General features: G+C 27.1%; 2 protein-coding genes across 3 annotated transcripts in view; one reads left to right on the forward strand and one right to left on the reverse strand.

The window, feature by feature from the left end:
- The window catches only part of LOC107456820 (ALG6/ALG8 family glucosyltransferase xit), a 20015-nt gene extending 8382 nt beyond the window's left edge, over positions 1-11633 (forward strand). The window contains exons 8-12 of the mRNA XM_016074783.3: positions 2058-2194; positions 3284-3423; positions 5007-5104; positions 6869-6941; positions 11242-11633. Coding sequence (XP_015930269.1) covers positions 2058-2194; positions 3284-3423; positions 5007-5104; positions 6869-6941; positions 11242-11485 — 692 coding nt within the window. The 3' untranslated portion in view covers positions 11486-11633. The remainder of the gene's footprint in view (positions 1-2057; positions 2195-3283; positions 3424-5006; positions 5105-6868; positions 6942-11241) is intronic.
- A 1692-nt stretch (positions 11634-13325) lies between these two features.
- On the reverse strand, positions 13326-25465 carry LOC107456843 (AH receptor-interacting protein). Of its 2 annotated transcripts, none has more exons than XM_016074810.4 (6): positions 25189-25465; positions 23893-24081; positions 20458-20626; positions 16577-16763; positions 15614-15756; positions 13326-14634 (listed from the first exon to the last, which is right to left on the reverse strand). In XM_016074810.4, the coding sequence occupies exons 1-6, from the start codon at positions 25276-25278 to the stop codon at positions 14435-14437; spliced, it is 978 nt and encodes a 325-aa protein (XP_015930296.1). In that variant the 5' UTR covers positions 25279-25465; the 3' UTR covers positions 13326-14434. The 2 variants fall into 2 exon arrangements, with proteins under 2 accessions (XP_015930296.1, XP_042900291.1); XM_043044357.2 differs by having other exon boundaries at positions 15605-15756; positions 25189-25439.
- Positions 25466-25570: the final 105 nt, after the last annotated feature.

A 25570-nucleotide genomic window follows, 5' to 3' on the forward strand; every position in this document is an offset into this window, starting at 1 on the left:
CATTTACGATAAGACTGTTTGAAGCACTTTATGATACCCTGGTCCATCGGCTGCAACTTTGCTGTTGTGTTTGGCGGGAGAAACTGCAAGTTTACTGCTTTCAAATTTGGTAGATCATTATGCGCTGTGCATTTATCCATAAAGAGTGTCAGTTTTCTTTTCTTAGCGAAGAATTTCTGATCCAATTTTCTTACATAGTCTTCATATAATACTGATGTCATCCAAAACTTTTTGTTAGACTTGTAAACCAAAGGATACGTTTTTATATTCTTGAAACATCAGGGGATTTCGGTATTTTCCGATAGCAAGTAAGGGCAATTTCTCTGTCCCAGACGCATTTCCTCCAACTAGGACAGTCAAACGTTCCTGGCTCATTTTACCCCCTGAGCAGTTTTCATCCTTAAACATCATAGTCTTATTTGGAAGACATTTAAAAAATAAACCCATTTCATCAATATTGAAAACATCATTTTAACTGTATCCTTGAAGTAAATTTGGTAACGTTTCATTCACATACTTCAAGAGGGACAGCTTTAGCTTCTCCATGAAGAGTGCGGCATTGTGTGTGTGTTGCAAAGGAAGGGACAAGATATCAGCTCCTAGGTTTTTTTTCTTGCTTCAAAAAATCCCAAAAAAATCGAGTTAAAGGGAGTAAAATTCGAGTAATCGAGAATAATTAACATGAAATTGAAGATAAAAGGGTCGGAACCTCATAAAAAAATCGAGTTATAGTAATATTCGAGTTATTGTACTTCGAGTTATAGCGAACTGACTGTATATATATATATATATATATATATATAATAAAATTTAAGAAAAAATATAAGGTATAAAAATCCAAGTTGCGACAGCTCCAAACTGCTAATGTCGCAGCTGGAGGAATATTCGGAGAAAATATTATAAGTTTATTGTAAGAATTATAATTATAATAAGAAGATAATAAGATTAATTTTAGATTATATAAGGATATGAAGAATATAAGAATTAGTTTTTTATTAATTCGGTTTCAACGGAATTATTAAAGGTGTAGCTTGATTATTACAGTTACCTTAAGTAACTAATTGAATTATACATATGTTGTAACCAGCTTAAGTAGGGTCGACTGTTTACATGCCTTAAGAAAATTAAAGATGAGCATGTCTTAGCAACAAGTAAAGTTTTATGTGAAGGGCAAAAAATTGTCAATTGTTTTTGCTTTTAAGCAGGGTTCTCCAGTTAGTTTGGTTTGCAAACCTATGTTCTCTATATGTTGATATTCACCATTCAGTGAGGAAAAAGTTCAAAGTTAAGCAGACTGCAATTACTCAGGCATGTTGTAAAACCCTTGTGTAGAATTGATTTATAGCCTCATTATATATTTTTTTAAATATTAATTTATTGATGAGACATCGTACAAGCAGCAGAATTTATATTATTTATTTCATGTATTATGGCTTATCAAAACTTAACAGATTTTGAACCCCCATGTACCCATTTAAGTCATATTTTGTATTTTTTAATATTTAGAAATAAGAAACCTTAAAAATATTTCAAATTGTTCTTGTGAACTGATTGGAAAGTTGTTTTAACTTAAAAACAATTTTTGCTAGTAAAATTATAATAGTTTTAAAATTGCTTCTCAAAAATTTACATTTTTTGCCACAGTTAATCTACATATTTTACTTTAATTAATTTTTATGTGTTGTGTATTACATGCTGTTGCATACAGAACATCTACTATGTTATAAGTTTACTTTGATGTTTTATTGAAGAAAAAATTAATCTATACACACTAGTATTTCGTTTAAAATAAATTTTGTCTTTCTTCAAACCTAAAAACTTCATCACGGATTAAAATATTAAAATTCACAAAAAATGTGGCTAGTTGTGCAAAAAGATCTTCACAAGCTTAAATATCGCATTTAATTTATGTGTTTTACTTTATTTAATTTTTGATCTTATAAGTATGAGATTTTATTCGCTAAGACTGAATAGCACACATATTTTTTTTAAATGTAATGTTTATATTTTTTTTACTAACAATGTTTAATTGTTGTTGTATATTTACTATTTTTAAGCATACCGTTTAAAGATATATTCTCCTAAAGAGCTTCAAACTTGTTCTACAAAAGGATTAGTACAAGAATGTGAACACGCAATTCTTCCGACCATATCCTCAAACATTTCTTTGGTTTTTACACTCATTTCTTTACTTGTAAGTCTGTTTTTCAATTATTCTTTCACTTCTGACAATGCTTTTTATGTGGAAAAATAAATTAAAAAATTTAAAGGCTATATATTCAAGATTTTAGTTCTTAAATTGAAATAGATTATTAAACAGGTTGCAAAAAATTAGCCATGCCTTATAGCTTTCTCTTCTGTGAATTACTCAATTTGTCATTTGAAATTATCAATTTTGATAATCTCACATTGTTGATCATAAGGTTGTCACATTATCACAAGTTTTTGTCACTTGTAGAGTCAATGACAAAAACTTGCCTTTGTAGCAACAGTATAGTATAAATTGGCAACTATGCCCTTAAAATAAGATTTATTTTAATGTTTTTACCATCAAGCACCTAAAGTAAATTCTTTTTTCATCCAGCTTCACAAATGCATTAATTTTCTGAAAAATATTAAAAAATGATTTCTTTTAATATCTGTTAAAATATTATAGTTTTTCTCAGCCAATAAAATCTTATAAAATCATAACATTTGATATCAAATGTCTAATTAATTTAAAATTTTACAGATTTTTGCCATAATTAATCTACTTGTAAGTTTTTCCTTCTATACATTTATATTAAAAGCCTATTAAATTTCTGAAAAACAAATAGAACTGAGATGTTAAATAAGGTACACATTCAGAACAGCATATAAGTTAATAGAGATAAATATATAGTTAATATATGTTAAGAACAACATGTTAAGAAATAAGGATAAATTAAAGAATTAAATGTATATTTAATGCAGATAGACCATATTTGCTAGTACTATAAAGAATACCTTCATCCATGCAAAGATACAGAATGACATCTATGTCTTATATCTAATTAAAGTACTTGTTATAGACTGATAATGAGACATGCACCTGTCTGTTGCAGTGCTTTATTTAATTGCTGAATTTGCAAATTATTTGACTTTAAAATATGATTTTTTTTCACATTAAATAATTTAAATGTTAATAAATAATAAAAATGTTTTCAAGCTACTATTATATTAGTTTAAGTTTTTAATATTTTAAATTAAATGAATTTTTTATTTAGTAAAATCGATAAACTATATATGCTTTTAATTTACTTAGCCCATGATTTGGTTGGTTTGGAAGAAACCCGGAACTCCTAAGGTCTTCCTAAACAGTATTATTTTGTGTTCATTTGGCACTTTTTTGTTTGGATATCATGTACATGAAAAAGCAATTCTCTTAATAATTTTGCCATTAACGTAAGTTAAATAAAAACTATTCTTTTAACTTTATCTTATAAATATTAAAATTAAAATTAGCTAACTACATTAGAATACTATATTGTGCCCTACAATGAAGAGACACTTTCAGTTGTGACTGATATTAAATTGCAAATTAAAAATGTATTTCTGAACACTCTATGTCTGAAAATATAGCAATAAATTTGTAACTTGTATCTATTACTTTGATTATTATATACAATGTAACAATTACATAATATTTTGAAAGCCTAGCTTAAACACATATGAACATACAGTCATTTTTGTAAAAAACTAAATTTTTGTCTTACTCCTTTTTTGCTATAACGTTAAAAAATATTCAATAAAATTAGACAAAATTTTTGGAGCAATTTTTAATTGATAACAGAAATATAATTTTGAAATTTGGAAAAAAAATTTTAAAAATTACTCATGAGCAAAAAATTTTAAAAAAAAGACTTTCATTATTTTTTTGTGAATCGTATTTGGTAATTTATAAAAAGAGTCCAATTTTAACATCTTGAACACTTTAAAAGTTTCCAGCAATATTCTAAGTAGTATTTTTAAATTGTGAAAGAAATTTCTGATTGTAAATGGTTTTCTATTCTGTTAAACAAAATTTATTAAAAAATAACACCAGCATAATGAGAGATCATCCCCTATGAAAGTTTATTTTCTTTCACATGTTTCTTTTTCGTTATATCAGCACATTTTATTGTACTGGATTCTATTGTAAGGTATTATTTGTTATTAAATTTTGTTTTGTGATACAGAATAAGATTTGTGGATAACTCTTTACCTTTGAGAGCTTTCTTTCAAAATTTACAAAAACTATTTGAAGTTTTTTAAATTTTCAAGATATCTAAATTGGACTTTTTTCTCTAGTTTCCAAATATGATTCACAACAAAATTATGAAGAAAAAAAATTTACATATTTTTTTACGTATGCATGGTATGAAAAAACTTCTTTAAATGCTATATGTCTTGTGCAATTTCTTAACAAAAGTTATCAAATATTCTTCTAACTATTTTTTGAGAAATTGAAAAAGAATGTCAAAAACTATAAGTGTCTCTTCAACTGTTATAGTGTAGTGTATATTGCAAAGTTTCTTTTAATAAAATGTTTGTAAAATACTTATAATGCCAAGCACATTTAATTTTGTAAATATTTCAATTAACACTTTATTCATACTTTAAATTTGAACAGTTTGTATATCATTGTAGTAATCTGTTGCACTTAAGTTTTATATTTTGTATTTTTTTTTAATAAAATTCCAAGATAATAAATGAAATGGTGCTTTTAACAGCTAAAACTGATTTTTGGAAATAATCATTTTTATTTTAAAATATTAGCATAGTTAAGAAAAATATTTTATAAATTTTTGACTAAATTTTCAAAAAATCTCTAGAAGCTTTTAAAACTTAGATCAAATCTCTGTAAATAGGAAAAAATAATGTTTCTTAGTTCATTTGTGATTTGCAATTTTTTTTTGTCACATTTGACCCGCAAACACTTAAAAGTTCTATAGTCCTGATTTAAAATATCAAATGTTCTTAGGATTTTTTTAAAAATATAATTTCAGAATTAGTGCTGTTTTGCACAAAGAAGAAGTTGGAATTTATGCCTTCCTGTCAATACTTGGTCATTTCTCCCTTTTTCCATTGCTTCATGAAGAAGGAGGTAAATTTTTTTTCTCCATATGTCTCATTTATGGCATAAAATTGTTAAAAACTTTTTTTTTTCTGAAATAAAATAGCTTGCTCTATTATAGTATATTTAGAATAATTCAACGAGCTATTCTATTATAGTGTAATTAGAATAATACAAGCTATTCAATTAATTCTATATATATTCTATTAATTCTATAATATTATTAGTTGTTATGCATGATATGATAAGGTGTTGTGCATATTTAGCTATGAAAAATGATGCTATGATATTAGTGTGACTAAGTTTATTTTCAGTTTATTGTTGTAGTTTTACCCCTTTTGTTTGGGATTAACTAAATTTTAAGTAAACTTTGTATAAAACTAAAAAAAACAATTCCTTTAAAAAAAATTACTTTAAATTTTAAATCCATTAATGTTGTTAGAAGATAATGTAAGTAATGTTTAACAAAAACCATAAAGATCTAACTATACCTGTTCATATAGTTTAATAAAATCAATGACAATTTGTGATTTCAACTACTAAATATAAATCTGACAGGTTATGCAAATGATATTTAAACAAGTGGAGAAAAAATTTAACAGAAAAGTAGTGTGTTTAAGGATTTTTATGTTTATTTCTTTTTTTTTAATCTTTATGCATAATACCTTACTTGTAAATTTACGATATACTGTAAATAAAAATAATATTTGTGTATTTATAAATATTATTTTCTTATGAAATATTTTTATTAGAAAGAAATGTTAAAAAATTCTTATTTTAATTTTTTTTCCCCTTTAACTTTATTAAATTCAGGAACAAGAATGCTTAAAATTCCATCTTTCTTATAAAATGCAAAAGGAAACTTTGTTTTCGTAAATAGAATATAATTGATGTAATTGAAATTTTAATTATTAAGCTTTAAAAAATATTTTACTTTAGATCCAGTGAAAATGATTGTGTTCCCTCAGGACAGAGAAAATTATGGCACTCTAATTGAGAATCTGAATTGCTGTAATTTGTGAACAGAAATGCTATTTACAGCATTAAAATAAATCATTCTTAAAAATTAATCTGTAATTAAACAGCCTTTAAGCCAACTATAAGCTAAGCTTTAAGGAGTAGCGCCACCCTAGTTTTTAATGAAAAAACTTTTCAACATAATATCAGTTTGATTTTCAGAATTTAAGCATAAAGATAACTTTTTCCGCCCGAGATTAGTATTTTTTTATTTTATTCTTTCATATATTTTTCTATTAATGTTAAGTAGTGATTTTTGTGTGTTGCTTTAATTAAATTCTTTTATAAAAGAACTGAAAGTGTTGGTAACTGGTCGCTAATTGCTACAAATATTATTTATTTTTGTGACTACTATTGAAACTATATTCTCTCTAACTTTGCCTGAAAGCATCAGTCCTGAGGCTACAATTCAAACCACCGCATTTTAGGTGACATTTTGTATGTTCACGCTACAGTTTAAAAAACCTATGGATATTTATTTGAACATAATTTCCTTACCTATTAGGTAACCAATTAATATTTTGGGATGTTTTTATTTCATTTGATTTATTGAAATGTGTTCGATTGAAACTATCAACCATTTTTTAAATTTTGAAGTAGCAAATATTTTTTTTTAAAATTATTATATTATCTTTGAAAAAATATCAATCTAAAGGCATTAAAAGTTAAAATTTTTCTCTGCCATGTAACATACACGCATATACATAGATCGCGAGGAGTCTACTGTCATAGCAAATGTTGTCTGTAATTTTGTAATCTGAGATTATTATTTTTCAGAAACACTTCTAAAAGTCTTCCTTCTTTTGCTACATGCTGTTTACATGTTTTCAAGTCTTGGCCAATTGCATAAGTAAGTATCAATTTTAAAATTAAAAATGAATGGGCTAATTTATCGAGAGTTCACAAAATTTATGTTAATAAAGTAGGTTACTAACTATCCAGCCTTGTAAAAAGTGAGTTTTAATAGATGCTTCCATTTGTAAATCTTAAAGTGGGATATGGAGGAGGAAGAAATGTTAAAGTGGTCTTCTGTATGTTTTAACTCCTACTGGTCAGGGCTTAATTTGCATAAATACTAATTTCCCATACTTCTTTTTCCAGTTAATTTTTACATAGTAGACATAAAGCAGGGGAACTCATCAATATGTGCTATGGAGCCAATGAATGGTCATTTCTTTCCCCTGTAATCTTGTGATTAAAAAAGATCTGTATTTTAGTATTCTTTTTTTCCATTAATGTAAAATCTATTACGTTGAGAACAATTACAAAATCAAGAACTTACCTAAGTTTATTATAAATTTAACAAAAACTATTTTTTAATTAATTTTATATAAATTATAGCCTGTTTCTAATTCTTCATGCTAATTTGAGGCTTAATTACAATACGAACATATGTGGACAAAATAATGGAAACACTTCCATACTAATACATTTTTTCATATTTCTCCAGAAATACTGTAATGCAGTGTTCCCCAACCTTTTTATCACCACGGACCTGTCCACGTTTTATAATTTTAGCACGGCCCACTGGGGGGGGGGCGTTGACTGTTTATATTTTAGATTATTTTGATGTATAAATTTTAATTTAATTGTATTTAAACAAGCCTTCAAAGTAAAATACAGTTACACCAAAAAATAAATATAAAATGATTTAACGTTTTAACTTACTAGAACGTTAAATCAATGAGAACCCTGAGCTTGTTTCTTTGCACTGAGACCGCTCCATCTGGGGGTAATTGGAGACAATGACACCCGAAGTGTGTTGCTTATGTCCAGTTAATTCCGTTGCTTTGTTTTGGTTGCTGTTATTGCTAAAATTTTAAAGGAACACAGATATTTTTAATTTGGGGTGTAAACCTAGGAATTTAAAATCAATTTCAATGAAATGGGCGGCCCGGCATCATTTGATCTACGGACCGGTACCGTAGGGTTGAGGAACACTGCTGTAATGTGTTGCAAATAAGTATTCCAGGTTGGAAATAACCATTATTTATTAAATCTTCTCATATTTCCACAACACAAACAAATATAATAAACAGTCAAAACACAAAATAATATAAAAATTGATTTCGCGCGAGAGAACGTTCAAAAGCAGCGTTTCCATTTCCAGTTCTCGGATCCAACTCTCATCTCATCACCAAATAACACCACTTGCCAAGACAGGCGCGCCTAACTCACACAATACTAAGAGCATTTCATAACTTCAGAAGTGTTTAGATCATGCGATTTATCATACATATAAATGAATTTTAAAGCTTTTAGAGGTTTGATGAACCGTCAATAAATTACAAATGGAAAATAATGTTTTTTGAACACCCTATGCCAAAAAATGTAGCAATAGATTTCTAACTTATGACAGTTATTTTGGTTACTATATGCAATAATTACAAAACATTTCGTAAACCTAGCTTAAGTATTTATGGAGATGTGGACAATTTTATAAAAACAATTTTTTTTTGTCTTATTTTTTTGCCTATAACTTTAAAAATATTCAATGAAATTAAACAAAATTTTCAGAGCAATTTAAAATAAATTACAAAACTTGTGCCTTAAAATTTGAGAAAAATTTGTTAAAAACTGCGCAAGATATGAGTTATTAAGGTTTTTTTTATATATACTGCGCATGTGCAAGAAAAAATTTAAGAAAATTTTTTTCTTACTTTTGATGTGAATCATATTTAGCGACTAATGAAAAAGTCCGATTTGAATATCACTACACATGAAAAGTTTTAAGCAATTTTCAAAGTTTTTGTACTTTTTAAAAGAAAGCTCAAAATGATAAGAGATTTTCTACAATTATTATTTTGTATCATAAGACAGAATTTAATAACTGATAATATCTTACAATAAACGTCCTTACACCGAAATGTGATTTATTGAGGAAAGAAAACAGGCGAAAAAAATTTTTTATGGGGATGATCCCCATAAAAGTATTTTTAAAGTACAACACTTGCCGGTGTCATTTTTAATAAATCTTGTTTAACAGTACAAAATGAAATATGTGGAAAACCCTTCGTTATTTTAAGCATGCTTTTAAAAAGCACAAAAAGTACTTAGAAAATTGGACATTTTTCATTAGTTGCTAAATATAACACTACAAAATTAAGAAGAAATTTATTTAATTTCTTCTGCACCATACTATTTTAACTACTCATATCTTACACAGCTTTAAAGATTTTTTTCCCTCTAAATTGTAAAGCAAAATTTTATAATAAATTTTAAATTGCTCTAATTTTTTTAAAAATTTTATTGAATATTTTTAAAGTTATAGCAAAAAAATTAGTATTTTTTAAAAGATGTCCAAATCTCCATAAATATTTAAGCTAGGCTAATGATATTTTGTGTAATTATTGCATATACAGTAGAGTCTCGAAAATCCGAGGTAATTGGGGCTGACACTACCTCAGATTACTGAAAACTCGGATTTTCCGAAAAAGTAGAAAATTTTTAATAACTACAAATGAAATTAAATAAAATGATCATATTACCTTAAAATCCTTTATTCTTTAGTATAATGACGTAAAAGATTCTTTACAATTTAAAAAAATTGTCAATTTTTTGTTGCTTCAGTACATTACTTCTCTTTGTTGATGCGATAGTCAGCCAACGCTTCAAAAGCAAAACATCTGCAGGGGTGGCTTCAGTTTGCTGTTCTACATGTTTTAAGGGATGAGATGGAGCGTTATCTAAAAACAAAATTGCTTTGCAAGGCAAATTTTTTTTTCTCAATGCCTTCCGTGTTTCTGGAACAAAATGTTCTGAAAACCATTGTTTGATCCATGCATTTTTATGATTTGGGTAATGTACTAGTAAGGCTTCTTTAGTGATGTTTTTTAAGGCTCTAGGTTTGGCAGATTTCCCAATCACAGTCGGTTTCATTTTATGATTTCCAGATGCATTGGCGCTTGCTAAAATGGTTAATCATTCCTTCCGTTTTTTGTGACCTGGAGCTGAATTTTCCTCTTTTGAAGCAAGGGATTTTGAGGGCAACATCTTAAAGTTCAAACCTGTTTCGTCACAGTTATATAACTGGTCAGGTGTGAGCTTTTCCGTCAATATGTCTTCAATCCGTTTTTGAAATGCCTGCACAGCTGACGTATCTGCCGAGAGTATTTCACCGCAAATATTTAGTTGACGTACACCATATCGTTTTTTCCAACTGTCTAACCAACCAACGCTTGCTGCGAAATCTTCTTCTCTTTCTTTGAACTGATTTCTGAAAGACACAGCTTTTTCCTGAAGAATAGGGCTACTTATAGGAGTACCTTTGCTACGCTTTTGGTTGCTAGGGGGAAAATTTGGCACCTCGAATTAAGCGGAACCTCGGACTTCTGAGACTCGAACTTTCGAGACTCTACTGTAATAACCACACAATAACTGGCACAAGTTACAAATCTATTACTACATTTTTTAGCATAGGGTGCTCAAAAACATTATTTTCAGTTTCTTATTCATTGTCAGTCCCATAAACCTCTAAAAGTTTTAAAAATGTATTAGTCTAGAAGTGTTTCCATTATTTTGTTCTCCCCCTGCAAGAATATCAACAAGTCTTATGCACATTAAGTTTAAAATTTACTTTTTCTTTTACCAATTTTGGCAGAAGTTATATCAAACTTCAATTTTTCCAATTAATGTATAGGCTGCTTATTATCTTGTGCTTATCATTGATGATTAATGCTAATTTGAATGTAAGTCTAATTGTTACTGTTCTTTCATCTTATATTATTTAATTAATGTCATCAGGGTTATTATTTAGCTTAAATATAAAGTTGATTACGTCTGAATTTTTAAAAAATCTAATTGTAACATTTGAAATTAAAAATATATGCATATTTTATATTGCCGTTATTCAAAATTGTCTGGTATGTATTTTTAATTAAACCCTATTTTTACTCATAATTTTTCACATTTATGTAGTTTATTACATTGATTATTTTTGTATTTATCATTTATCTTAAAATGTGTAACACATGTTTTAATATTATGGAAGAGGAGATAGATAGTGGAACTAGTCTTATTCTTCCTACCCATAAGCCATGTTAGACGTGATAGTTGGGAGCTTTATGCATTTTACAAATAGAAATTAATGAGTTTTGCCTTTCAAATTATATTCTATTTGAAGTTCTCAATATTTTTTCAATCTATTTCAGCTTTAAACAGCAACACTCTCTTCTTTCCAAGGTAGAACTATCATATCTAGGTGGTTTGGTTTTGCTTCAACTATTCTACAGTTTTGGTTCAAAATTAAGCAATTTGGAAACGAAACTTCCATTTTTACCTCTTATGCTAATATCTACTTACTGTGCTCTTGGAGTTCTTTATATTTGGATTAAGTACTGCTTTCTGATTTTGCCAATACAAAGTACAAATATGTTTAAAGTGAAAAAGAAATAAGTTATTATAAACATATACAATCAATCATTTGATGTGGTGCTTACAAATTTATGTCATCAATTTAATATAATTTTTACATTGTTAATACGCAGCTTTTGTATATTGTTATGCAATATCTTTTTGATTAAAAAAGTGCATGATTTTTGTATTGTAGTTTAATGTTTTAATATACAGTTGGCATTAATTAACAAAACAGATAATTAACTTATAGGGATAAAACAACACCTTATTTCTTCACTGAAATAATTATATTTTATTGTCCTCCACTATTTAATAACATAGAAAGGAAATACTGAAATAAGTCTCTCTTCTTAAAAAAATTTTTATCACCAACTTGAATGAAATTTTTGTTTCCTGTCTGAATAAAAAAATTTAATAATTTGAATAGGAGTCTTAACTTTCACATTTTGCTCTAAATATATGTCAAGTAGTGAGCTGTGGTTAAGGGGTTCACTCATTAGTTACAGTTAATTCTCATTTTGAATGTTTAGCATATTATAACAATTTTTATTGTCTAGGAAGAAAAAAAATCTGAGAAATTTGCAAGTAAATGTGTGTTAAAATAATCCTTGTTTGGTAAAAAATAAAATAACTTTTGAATATTTTTTAGTATTATTTCTTAATTTCAATTTTAAGTAGAGTTATGATGTTCCATCAATAGCACTAAATATAATGATCAATTAAATTTTAATAGAAAATATGCAAGTTCACTTAAACTTTTAGAAAATGTTATAATGTATAAAGCTTTAAGATTTATTTGTAGAATTATATTTGAGATCTGACTAATGCATCTCCTATGTAATATATAGAATAACTAATTGGTTTGACAACAGTTGGATGGGATCAATTATATTTCTTTAAGTAAGGCATACTGCACAGTAATAATTTGTGTCATTATAATTCAAACTTTTGCACCTCATAAAAAATCTTAATTTTTATGACAAAATTAGCAATATTGTCTTGGAAGTTTCCTAGATTGCTAAGGGAACAAGAAAATGAAAAATATACTTATTTTTCTGTTTATTTATATTTTGCAAATCATTTGTTCAAAATTGTAAAATGTGCTAAATTCAATTTAACGAAAAGAAATTAATAACATGAATTATCAAAAATCGAATAGTTAGCATTAAAATTCAAACAATAATAATTCATTTGGACCTATAATGATTTTACTAGTTTATTTTTATGACGAAATGTTTCTTTGAAGCGTTTAAATTTAATAAAAGATATTTTGCATTTTGTTAACTCATTCTTATAAGAATTTTTTTTATTTCAATTGGCAAGTTTAAAAAGGTACTATTATTTGTTATATGAATGATTAATTTATTATTAAGCAGTTTATTCTTTTAAAATTTTTATCTTCATTCTTATTATAAATATAAAATAATCGTCAAAAATATATGTCAACATCTGTCTATCCGTTGACATTTAGAGATTCATATTAACCCATTTATGCCTTGTATCTCATTAAAAGTATGGTTCTTTTTCTTAAAATGGAAAAATGTGGTGCATAACATATTGAAACACAAGTGTTTCATTATTAGGATTTATTTTTCAAAACAAGATAGTACTGTCAACCATAATATACATACTTATATTTGGATTTTAAATCAAGGAACAGTACTTTTTAAAGCTAAAGTTGTAGTAGCATTAAGAAATATTAAAATGGTATAAACAGTCACCATTATTATCACTTTTTCCACATAAACCTCTTATTATTAGAGGTTAAATTACTAAAAAAAATTGGTGCATGCAATATTAGGTTTTTTTTTTTTGTGGCAAAAGAGTATAAAAAAGTTTTGTTTTCAACTGTAATGTATGTAATAAATAACACATGAAATGCAGATATATCGAATTTATTTCCAACCTCTTCCAGAAATTATTTTTGACAAAATTTTTTAAAAAATATGACTTAGTTTATAAAATTTAGATGAATATATTTGTTTATGACCATAGCTTTAAACTTTCTTAAACAAAATAAAAGTGACAAAATTTCTCATTTAAAATTAGGCAAATTGTTACTGCAACAGTTACAAATCATACATATTTTTCAATGCATTTGAAAATAGATAAAAACTCTAAATTGTAATAAACAAAATTTTAAAAAATCTACAATTAAAACAACCATTTTATATCAATGGAATGTTATTGAAATTTTAAATAAAAAAAAGCTTAAAACATCAAATTTTTCATTGCAAAATTCATAATAAACATGAATTTCATCTCAATAATTTAAATTTATTTTAAAAGAAGACTTTTTATGCTTATTTAAAAATTTTTACGTAATTCTCTTTTTAGAATAGCAGCACTAAAATTATAAAAATAAAAAGAGTAAAGTTTAATGTGTGTTTGATTTAGCATATTAGTTAAGTAGAAAAAAATACACAGGGCTAGTTTTTACGATGCTTCTAAATTAAGTTTGTCCAAAATACAGTTGAAAATCATTAACCTATCAGTCTCATTATAAAATCACATGAATGTAAATAAAAAGTTAAATAACTAAAAAACTGAGTATAAAATGATTTTACTTTGTAAACACCCAATAAATTAAATGCAATTTCAGAAAGAAACAAGATGTCTAAATAAATAAATTGATCTACATATATATATATTTTTTTGTATTTGACTAGTACAAATATTGAACTACATAATTTAAATAGATGCACACATAAACTAAAACTTGACAGTAAATTTAATTTAAATTTAAACTATAAAGTCTATAACAATAAATATTTTTTTACGAATCTCGACAATCACCATGTATGGTATACTCTTTTAAGACTTGTACAAAAATATTTATTCCTAAATAACAACTTATATAATGAAGTCGAATCCAGTTTAAAATAAATTAGGTGATCAAATGAAAATATTTCTAAATTGACACGAACAAATAGTGGGAAACTGACAGATCACCATCAACAATAGAATATGCAGTCAATGAAATAAAATTTATACTTTTCCTAGAAGTTTTGATTTCATTTCATCATCTTTTTGTTTTTGCAATGCTTTAATATTTTTTAACTCTTTTTGTACAATTTTTTCAAAAGATGGATCCAACTCAGATACTTTAGAAAAGTCCTCTTGTGCGGGTTCCAGATCCCAAGTACCAACATAAGCTTTAGCCCTCCTATATAATGCCTTCACGTTACCTATTGAAATAAAAAAAATTATGTGAAAATAAATAAGTAATTCTGAAAATGAAACAAAATCAGTATTAAGAATATACAAAAACTTATTCAATTTTAGCAGTTATTTACAAAGCAGGCTAACAAAAATGAAGTCCTCAGTATTTATTCAAAAAACTTTCCCAATGAATGAGACATTTAATTTCAAAACCACATACAGTGGATGATCGATAGACTAATTCCAGTCGTCCAACCAAGGCAAATATTATTATATCATGAGGTTTTTATATTGGCAAAAATACTATACATTTTTGCATAAAACTATCTAGAAAATGTAGTTTTGTATCTCAGTGATCTTAAAGGAAAGACTGCCGTAATTGAAGTAGAAGAAGACTGTAAGAGTAACATACAAGTTTTCTATGAATGGTACATTTCATACTCTTTGACAAAGTTTAACCAATTGGTAATCAACTGTTTAAGACTTGCGACAATTCAAAATACAATTAACAGCATTTTCGTAGCAACCTTAAATATCAGCTAAATTATTAATTTAACAGAAATTTTTATAATATGAATAACTATAACAATTATACAAATTACTTTTATATACCAGCATGAAAAGAGACGAAGCAAACGATATGTGGAGTTTAATGACACAAAAGCCAAAATTGCCTCTTCTGCTCCAAATTTAAACTGCATTGCCAACTCAGAGTAAAAAATCAAACAGTATTATAATATTAATCTGATGTGGAGGGGGAGAGAAAAAAGACCGTGTTGAAATTAATATTCATCTAACAAGGCAAATCCCTGGAGTTACTGATTATGCCATCAATATTTTAAGATATTGATGTGATCAAAAAGGTCTTTATTTAGATCAAGAAAATTAAACATTTTAAATACAGATCTTACAATTAATCTGAAAGAAGAAAAATTGCATTTTTTATTTTATTAAAGGCACTAAGTTGATAAATTATAACTTAAAAACTCGTATTACCCCACTTACTTTTATCTTTATCTAAAACTTGTGTCGTATATTCTATGACAGGATAATAATCTTTTTGATGAAGTTTACACTGTGCATAATTTAAAAGAATGGGTATCTTCAAATTATCTAGAGCAACCCATTCTTCATCACCAGGTTTTTCTCTAAAAAATAAAAACAATTTATTATTTTTGACAGCTTATTTATACACATTTTGATTTTTATTAAGTAAGTGAAAAATAAAAAATTTAATTCACTTCAGAAGTAAACTATTTTATTTATTTTAAATAATAAACCACACATGGCAATTTATCTACTAATGACAATAAGTTCTATAATTTTTACAAATAATTGATAATGCAACTTAAATAAACAATCAAGCCACCTTTAAGATTTTATAAATTGTGTTTAAAAGAGCAATCAACACTGATAGAAACAAAGAACATATAAATGTGACAAGTCAAGCTATGTAATTGGGCCTCACATAGAGATTAGCTAAGTTATTCTGTAAGACAGGTAATGTACCAGGCAACTAATGTGTCACTGTAATTTAACTGAAAACTGCAAGTGTCTATTCATGCAAAGTTGTTGGCTAACAAGTTTTCACACCAGTTTTTCAAACTGATTAGTTGAAGGAGTGTGAATAATTGCTGTTATTTAAATAAGAAGCAAGAAAAAATGGTAATCAAGTTACCCTAATAATTTACAATGAACTCTTTGCTGATAAATACAAACTTATTACAAAACTATGCAGTTTTTCCATGAGTTGGCAAAGAAAGGGTGTTTCTTGAAAGTGGGGGGATGGATCTTTCTGTGATCGGAGAGGTTGTTTACCGAGCAATAAACATTAGACCTAGACAGGGAATAATCAGTCTCTTCTAGAGCAAGTTTACATAAAAGCCAAAAGAAGCTTGCCTTCTCAAATTTATACATTATTAGATAGGTACAAAATAAAAACCAGGGTAATAAAAAGAATGAAAATACCTGAGCAAAAGTTGCTCCAACCTGCCTAATGCTTCTGCATACTTCTTGCCAGCTTCTTCATACTGATTATTTTTATAAAGCTCATTACCAATGTTTTTCAATTCAGGAATAGATTTAAGTTTTTCTTCAGGCTCCATTGACCAGGATTCTTTCTCATATTCACCAGGGAGTTCCACCTTTAAAAGTTCTGAAGATAATTAACATTCTTTAAATATGCAACTGCAATAATTTTAATTGTAACTAACTATTCCTGTAAATAAACTTATGAATACGTAAGTCAAATTTCTATTTGTTTAGTCTTACCATATCAAAAAGTTCTCTCTTTTTTTTCTGTAATTTGTAGCAGTGATCTGGTTGCATATCTACAGTTTATAAAAAAGTAACTAAAATTTTAACATTGTAAAAGATTAGAGATGTACCAGGTCAAAAAATTTTGTTGAGTTCAGCTACCTAGAGAAAATGGAATATTATTCTCAGTTTGCTGTGGGTAGCTCAAAAATGTTTTATCAGTATCCCAACTGGTATTGGCAACCCAATGAAATTTCAATTTATTACCTAGCGGGTTCCTGGTATTATAAAAAAGAAAACAAAAAAAATTTATAATTTTCTATGAAACAAATATATTAAAGATATAGTTTTAAAGGCCCAGGTGATAAATATCTAGCCAGGTACCAGTAGTTGTTGGGCACCTAGTATGACCCAATAACATATAGTTTAAAATTAATTTTAAAATTTTGCAACATATAACTTGTATTTTACAAGAGTCAGTCTTATTTCAGTGTTAATGTTTTCTGGAAATTTGAGTTGAAAGTCTAATTTTTTCAACAAAAAAAAAGAGAAAACTTATAACATTAAAATGAATAATTTAAAAATAAGAGCAATACAAATTTATAAACAAAACAAAAATATTATTTAAACATATTCTTATTTACAAAAATAATTTTGTGATATAATGAATTAAACATTACTTTAAACTTGAGCTTTAAGTTTTAAAGAGATTAGAATTGAAACTCAAGCTTTTAACAGTAATATGTGACACAAACTCAATGCTACGAAAGATTGTTAGGTAAACATAGGTCACAAATATTTTAGAATAACACATTTAATTTTTAGACGTGAATATTTTTAAGTATGATTATAAAATGGTGCCCACACAAAATTAAAGAAAAGGTAAAATTAAATAAAACACTGATAAAAAAATACTATATTTTATCATTTTTAGTGTATTACATTATTTAAGTTTAAAAAAAAGCAAAATATATGGTTTTGAAAAAGAACCAATTATATGCAAATGTTTGATAACACATGGATGAGAGTAGTCAGAAAGTAAAAAAGAGGAAATCCATGAATATATATAACACACACACAAAAATTTGACAAAAAAGGTGTGACTTTTAAACTTGTAAGCCATGTGATTATAAATTCCGATGATTCATTTTAAAATTGTATGAATATGAATCACATGCATGATTTTAAATTGAAAGAATATGAATCTTGATATGAGGCTTTTAAATCACATGAATATGAAACTCTATATCTAATTTTAAAAAATGCGAAAATACAAATCATGAAGCGTAATTTTTAGATCACGTAAATAGGAATCACGATGCATATTTTTAAATCGCGCGAATACAAATCACAATGTCTAATTTTTAAAGCACGTATAAATACGAAAATCAGTGTTTGATATTACAACCGCGCAAATGAATCACGACATTGGATTTTAAGCTGGCGTGAATACGAATCGCTACACAGGGTTTTAAAAGCACGTAAATACAAATCGCGATATTGGATTTTTAAATCTCGTAAATAAGAATCGCAATGTACGATATTTAAGTTGCGTGAATAAGATTCGCAATGCACAACTTTTAAATCAGGTAAATGCGATTGATATTAAAATTGCGTGGATAAGAATCAAGATATTTGCAGATTCTAGACTTGGGATTTCTAAAAGGCTTGTTTGTATTGTTTTTGTTTAGACATAATAAATAAACATTTACAAGATTAATTGAATAAGCAAACAAATATTTTCACCGCAAATCCACCTCTATTTTTTTTTTCCTATCGTTTGCTTTCACGCTAGACAACAGGGTCAACTGTTTGAATTGCGAAAATACGAGCTGTCACGCGGGCGAATAAAAATACGAAAAATCTTATATTCTGTGCGTAAAAGCAGAGAAAATAGTTAAAATAAGTAAAAATACGGAAGGGTTAGCAGCTAGGACGTAGTTTGAATTTTCTGTTCACCTTTGAAAATCGTAAATAAATATTATTATTTTATTTCAACGTCTGAATTCTCAAAAAAAAAAAAAAAAAAAGCGGAATATTTATAAAAAAAAACTAAACTTTCAGAGAATCGGAATTTTTGATAAAAAAAGGTTGAAATTCGAAGGCAAAAGCAAAAAAATATCATCCCTGTATAAAGGCAAACCGGTTTTTTCCAAGGAAATGATTGTTAGAGAAGCTTCAGAGGGAGGAATGAGGACTTCAATACTTTCGCTCCGTGGAAAATTAAATTCTTCATAAAATATTTTAACTTGTTCCAAAAAAAATTTTCCCGGAAATTAGCAGAAAAAATCTGGGGAAAAAAAAGCGGAAATCCGCGGAAGAATCACATCCCTGGATAACAAGACAATAAAATGAATGTTGAATGTAAATTATACGACTTTATAAAACAAATAAACTGCAAATTCAAATAATTTAACAAATAAAAGGAATACAAAATTTAATTTACCAATAATAATTCCTCTATTGTTTTTTTGTTTTTTTTTTTAATTTTGTAAAGCACATCACATAAAATGATAAAATAGATAATACAGTCAACAGCTTAGACAAGCTTAAAATCATTTGGAATAATAATTTTAAAAAAAACTAATCAAATTTTATAATACAATATTTTAAATTAGCATCAAAATAAATTGCTTGCTTTTAAAACAGTCTTATAAATCATTTCAAGATTGACATTTTTATTAATTGGTTTTGTAGTTTTTCAGAAATGCAAATTTTACATTCAGATATAAACAAAATAATAGAGTAAGAAGGGAGGCAAATTTCCATATGGATGAGAAGACTAAAACTGCGAAACTAACATTTTTTCATGACTATTGACTGCCTCATATTGAATTTTTTATTACATTGTGCGCTGCAGCAACTATTTTTTTCAAGAGCTTAACAGAGCCAGACGCCTTACAAGTAGGTATTGTCACAGTCTTTGTAATATGAATCCAACTTTAGGATAGTATTTCATATTATGAATTGAATTTGGAACCATTCCATAGTAACTTCTAAACAATGCTTCAATTATGAGTGTTTGATTGATATTTTAATCCTTGTGTCACTAACATGAAATTTAGATTAAATGGTAAATATGATTCTCATTTTGCTGCTTCTTCGTTAAACTTCTGTGAGAAAGTTTTTCAGTTAAGTTTAAATAAAAATCACTATGTGATGCTAGATTTGTATTAATAAACTAAAACATTTTTATCTCTCAAAAAATTATCAAATTGGAGTTAAAAGGTCAAAAGAAAACAAACATGGACAAGATTTTTTTCCCCCTGATGAATTAATGCAAAAAATAGTATGTGTGATATGTATTTCATACATATATTTTAATTTTATAAAAAAAAATTTTTAATAATGATTTCATTAAATTTAAATAAAATATAACTCCTATCAACTTATGTCTTCATTTATCTATCATATTAATATAGTCAAAGCAGTTTACAGCATAATATTCCTCAATTAGCATAACATTTTGAATGGGCAATTATCTAAGTCTCAAGGGTTTGTCGGTCAAAGGAAGGTTTCACTGTGTTTATAATAAACAGTACAATTATATAAAATAAACATCATAGTTAAAAAAATTAACAGCATATGTTTACCTAAAGTAAAAGCCAAATCTGAAGGAAGTCTAATGAGATTATCTAAATCACTGTGTCCTACACCTTCAGCATAAGCCATCATTCCACAACAATGACCTTTCTTCGTATTCTGCGATATACCTGCAAATTCTCGAAAGCTCTTTGACACTAAAGGATATGCATCCACAAGCTAAAATAAATGAACGCAAATTTTTGACAAAAATGGTAAGAAATATTGATGATAATATGTATATTATTATTTAATTACTAATCCTATTTGAAATAATAATAAAAATCACAAGTATTTTTTACATGCTTTTAACAAGTATATTGAGACCTATGTGCAATGCTGACCACACTACCAAAAATCACGCCGTTGATCACAAAATTGTGGAACTATAATCCCACTGGACTAAATTGGTTGCTACCGCAATTCCTAACTTTACTTTTAGGCAATTACCAATATTAAGAAAAATAATCGAATCAATGAGTTTATAAAACTCATAGATAAAAAAAAAAAATATTCTATAACCGTCATTGAACAGCTGACCCAAATTAGAGCTACAAATGTTCAACTCTATAACCTTGTAATTTTGAACCCAACCCAGAAGACAAGGGAACCCAAGATCATGTATTGGTAGAAATTTTGCCTTTGAGGAAGAGTTTTTGATAGAACTAACTCACATTTGCGATAAACAGAGAGAGAAACCAGCAGAACCTCCCACGGTTAATCTGGCGGTAAGGGAACTCAAATCCATGATCCGTCTACTACTAAGGATATTTTACGTCAGCACTGTGGTTCGTGCGAGCTGAGTGCCGAATTCGTATCAACCAGTCATCGCAGTGATTCGAACCTGGTTTACCTTATAGGGAACAGAGTTCGAATCATATATCTATAGAATATTATTACCAATGTTTTAATAAAAAATAATTGATGCTTTATTTTTTTAAATCGTGTAAACATGAGTCCCACATAAGATTTTTAAATCACTTGAATATGAATCGTGAAGTGTCGTTTAAAATCTCATGAATACAGATGACAATGTGTAATTTTGAATCAGGTGAATAAGAATCACGATGAGAGATTTCAAATCATGTGCATGCAATTTTAAATTGTGTTTGCATAGGTAGCAAAACGAATAAAAAAATTGATAATTGTAAAAACTACCTGAAATTTAAGCATGAAAAAGTACATATAACAAGCATATATTGATTGAATATTTAATAATAAATATTGCTTTAATAAAAAATATTGATGTGTAATATATTTAAAATCTTGATGCATGGCTTTAAATTGCGAAAATGAATTTCTGTAGGAGATTTCTAAATCACGTGAATATGAATCATGATGTGTAATTTAAAACTCCATAAATACAGATCACAATGCGTGATTTTAAATTACACGAATATGAATCCTGAAGTAATTTATAAACCCATGAATACAAATCAGGGGTCTGTCTAGGTTTTTCTGAAAGGTACCTATTTTGTGAAAATTTTGACATAATTTGTGAAAAATTAAAAATTATATTAAAAAATCAATACAAAAACATGGTGAAAATATAGATTTATCGTTTCTTAAGGGATGCAAAAATAAAATTTTAAGAAAAAGTATTTTGTGAAACTACCTTTTTTCCTGAGGCTAAATTTGTGAAACTATCGTTTTACCTAAAATTGAATTTGTGAAGGTACCGCTAAACGGTAGTAAATTCGGCCTGGACAGACCCCTGCAAATCACAATGTGTATGTTGCGTGAATGCAAATTATAATGTGAAATTTTGGAACGGGTGAATAAAAATCCTCATGGGAGATTTTAAATCATGTGGATGTAATTTTAAATTGTGTTTGCATAGATAAAAAAGGAGTTAAATAAGAATCTTTTTTTCAGAAATTAAAAAAAAGGACCTTTAATTGAGAGGAGGAATTTTTCTTCTTTTTAAAGTTTGAAAAAAAGTGGACCTTAGTCAAAAAATAGAAAAACTCATTCCTGATGTTTATATTTGCATGAGACTTCAATCTTCTATTTCTATTAACCCGGCAGTAGAGGCTTTTTATATACTACAGCTTAAAATACTACAGCTTTTTGTATATAGTAAGCAAAATCCACACTACTCCAAAGCTATAACCAGGGGTCTGTCTAGGTTTTTCTGAAAGGTACCTATTTTGTGAAAATTTAGACATAATTTGTGAAAAATTAAAAATTATATTACAAAATCAATACAAAAACATGGTAAAAATATAGATTTATCGTTTCTTAAGGGATAAAAAAATAAAATTTTACGAAAAAGTATTTTGTGAAACTACCGTTTTTCCTAAAGTTGAATTTGTGAAACTACAGTTTCACCTAAAATTGAATTTGTGAAGGTACCGCTAAGCGGTAGTAAATTCGGCCTGGACAGATCCCTGCTAACATAATCAAGAAAACTTAAAGTCTACAATCTGCAATTATTTATAAAAAGAAATCATATTTTTGAAAAAGGGTAAATAAATGTAATAATTAAGTTTCAGGATTTTAAAAAAAAAAAAAAATATGTATAATAATTTAAATATTTTTTACATTGATGAGAATAAAAAAGAGTATTTTATTCAAAATAATAATTTTTTTTTTTTGCAAAGAATAACTCTTATTTATTATCATACAGCGATTACATCCCTGTTTAAAGATACATTCAAAGTCTGTTTTAAGAACTTTTTATTAATAACAATCCATCTAAATGAGCAAGCTAGCATTTGATATAATGAATATATTCTTTTAGGAGTTTTTATCAAGTGATTATTTAAAATAGCTCACAATATTCTATCTGATTTGTACAGTAGGGAACCGATTATCCGGAACGATCGGGACCATCGCTATTCCGGATAACTGATTTTTCCGGTTTTCTGAATCGCTACAAAAAGCCGTTTTTTTTATTGTTAAACCCAACTAAAAAAAATTTTTTTTTTTGGAAATAATCTTAAAAAGAAGAAAAACCGATGGAGTAATACACTAATGATTATTTCCAAAATGATGGTAAGGTAAACATCTTTCAAAAAAGAAAGAAAAGACCTAAAATATTATGAGGAAATTTTTTTTTTTAAAAAAATAGCGGGAAAATGTATAGAATTTCGTTCCGGTTTTTTGGTTTTCTGATTTCCGGATAACGGGTTCTGTACTGTATTACTATATGTTGCGAACCTGGGCATTTCCTTAAATACAGATAACATACTGTTTTAATATTTAAAGAAATTACAAAAGAAAAACATGTTTATAAAAATTATTGAATTTCTTAAAATCAGAATTCCAGGGACCAAGAAATTCTGAAGTCCTAAAGACCTGTAATTTCCAAAGTCCAGTGAAATCACTGCTTAATGATAATATTTGCAAGTGTTATATATCAGAAAATTCTTGATTAATATTTAGGTAAAATTTTATAATTAACATTGGGAAGACAAAACAATGTACCAAAATAGCTACCATACATTCTTTTCTACTCTGAATTCAGCAACTTCTTCTGTTCTCATAGATTTCAAGCACTCTTCCCATATAGGCATTTTAAATTGTTTTCCTAAGATTATTTCCATTGGTCGATTAATTTTTTTGCTATCATCAATAATATCTTTCAATTCACCATCTTTATCAATAGTCTGGGTTTGAAAGTGAAAAATAACCTATAAAAAAAGTCAAACAATAAATAATAATTTTTTGGAGATGGTAAATTTTTTTTATTTAGTCAGGGTTTGGTAAAAAAGGTGAAAATACATAAACAACAAAGATATAAACAAACAAAGACATTAACAAAAAACTTTTTAATTAATTAAAAAAATTTCAGATATTTAAGCAAGAGAAAACAGTATGTAAAAAGCATACGCCCTGGAAATATAAGAATATTAATGTACATTTTTTTTTCAAATTATATGAATATGAAATATTTTTTCAATTTCAAATATTTTCGAATATTTTTCTAATATTTTTTCAAATTGTATGAATCTTGATGTGTGATTTTAAAATCGCATGAACACAAATGATGATATGAGATTTTTAAATCATACGAATATGAACCGTAATGTATAACTTAAAATCTATAGTGAATACAGATAATTTTGATTAATTTTAATTATTAAGTGAATGCAAATAATAAAATGAGATTTTTAGATCCTATGAATCTAGCTGTGCAATTTAAAATTATGTATAAATGTACTTTAAATCTTGCAAATACAAACTGCGATGTGTGATTTTAATTTGGGGGAGATTTATGTATCATGATCTGTGGCAGAATAATCGCCGAATCTGAGCACGGCCGGCAAGAAATTAAAAAATCCCATCATAGTAAGGGGCTAACTCAAAAGGTATAACTCGCAGCCACTTCAGGGCAAACATCTTCATGTTTTGTTTTTTCTTCAAATTTTAAGTTTAAAATCTATTTGGCACCTTAGAGATTGTAGTTGTCGCGAAAGATCACGATACAGAAATCCTTCCTTCAATTGCGTGACTGCAATTTTAGCGGTTTGAAAAAGTTGAAATTTCTTTGAAACAGGTGGAATTTTTTCTTTAATTAAATTAAAAAGGGAAAAAATAGGAAGAAAAATCACGATATGGAAATACCCCCCGGATACTTCGATAAATACTTCTTAAGATCTTTCTTTCCGAGGCAAGAATCCAAGTTTGAGATGAATATCTCAATATTGAATATCACAGATTGAAACATACAAATTAAAAATGGAATAATTATTTAACTTTATCAAAAGGATAATAAAAAAATTCAAAATATCACATACCTTAGAACCATCTTTAAAATCTGGAACATCACACTTTCCAGCATAAAGAATTTTTTTCGTCAGGCCATCTGTAAATGGTGATTGATCCATTTCGAATATTTCTGCTTCAACGAAAAAAAACTAAATCTAGAGTATTTAATGTAATAATTTAAAAAGAAGAAAAATTCAAGTTAGTTTTGTTCCAGATATTTATATCACATCGGTAATATGTCAAAATTTGCTAAACAAAATGTTCGCCTTTTGTTTACTTTTCAACATAATTGTTGCCAACTTCATTAATTAATTGAAATTATATTTATTGGATAAATTTTTTAAGAAAAGAAAAAAATCTAATTTTTTCCGTTAAAAAAATTAATGCCTATAAATATTTAGTTTTATCTTT

The sequence above is a fragment of the Parasteatoda tepidariorum genome, chromosome 5, assembly GCF_043381705.1.
Source record: "Parasteatoda tepidariorum isolate YZ-2023 chromosome 5, CAS_Ptep_4.0, whole genome shotgun sequence".
Lineage (NCBI taxonomy): Eukaryota > Metazoa > Arthropoda > Arachnida > Araneae > Theridiidae > Parasteatoda > Parasteatoda tepidariorum.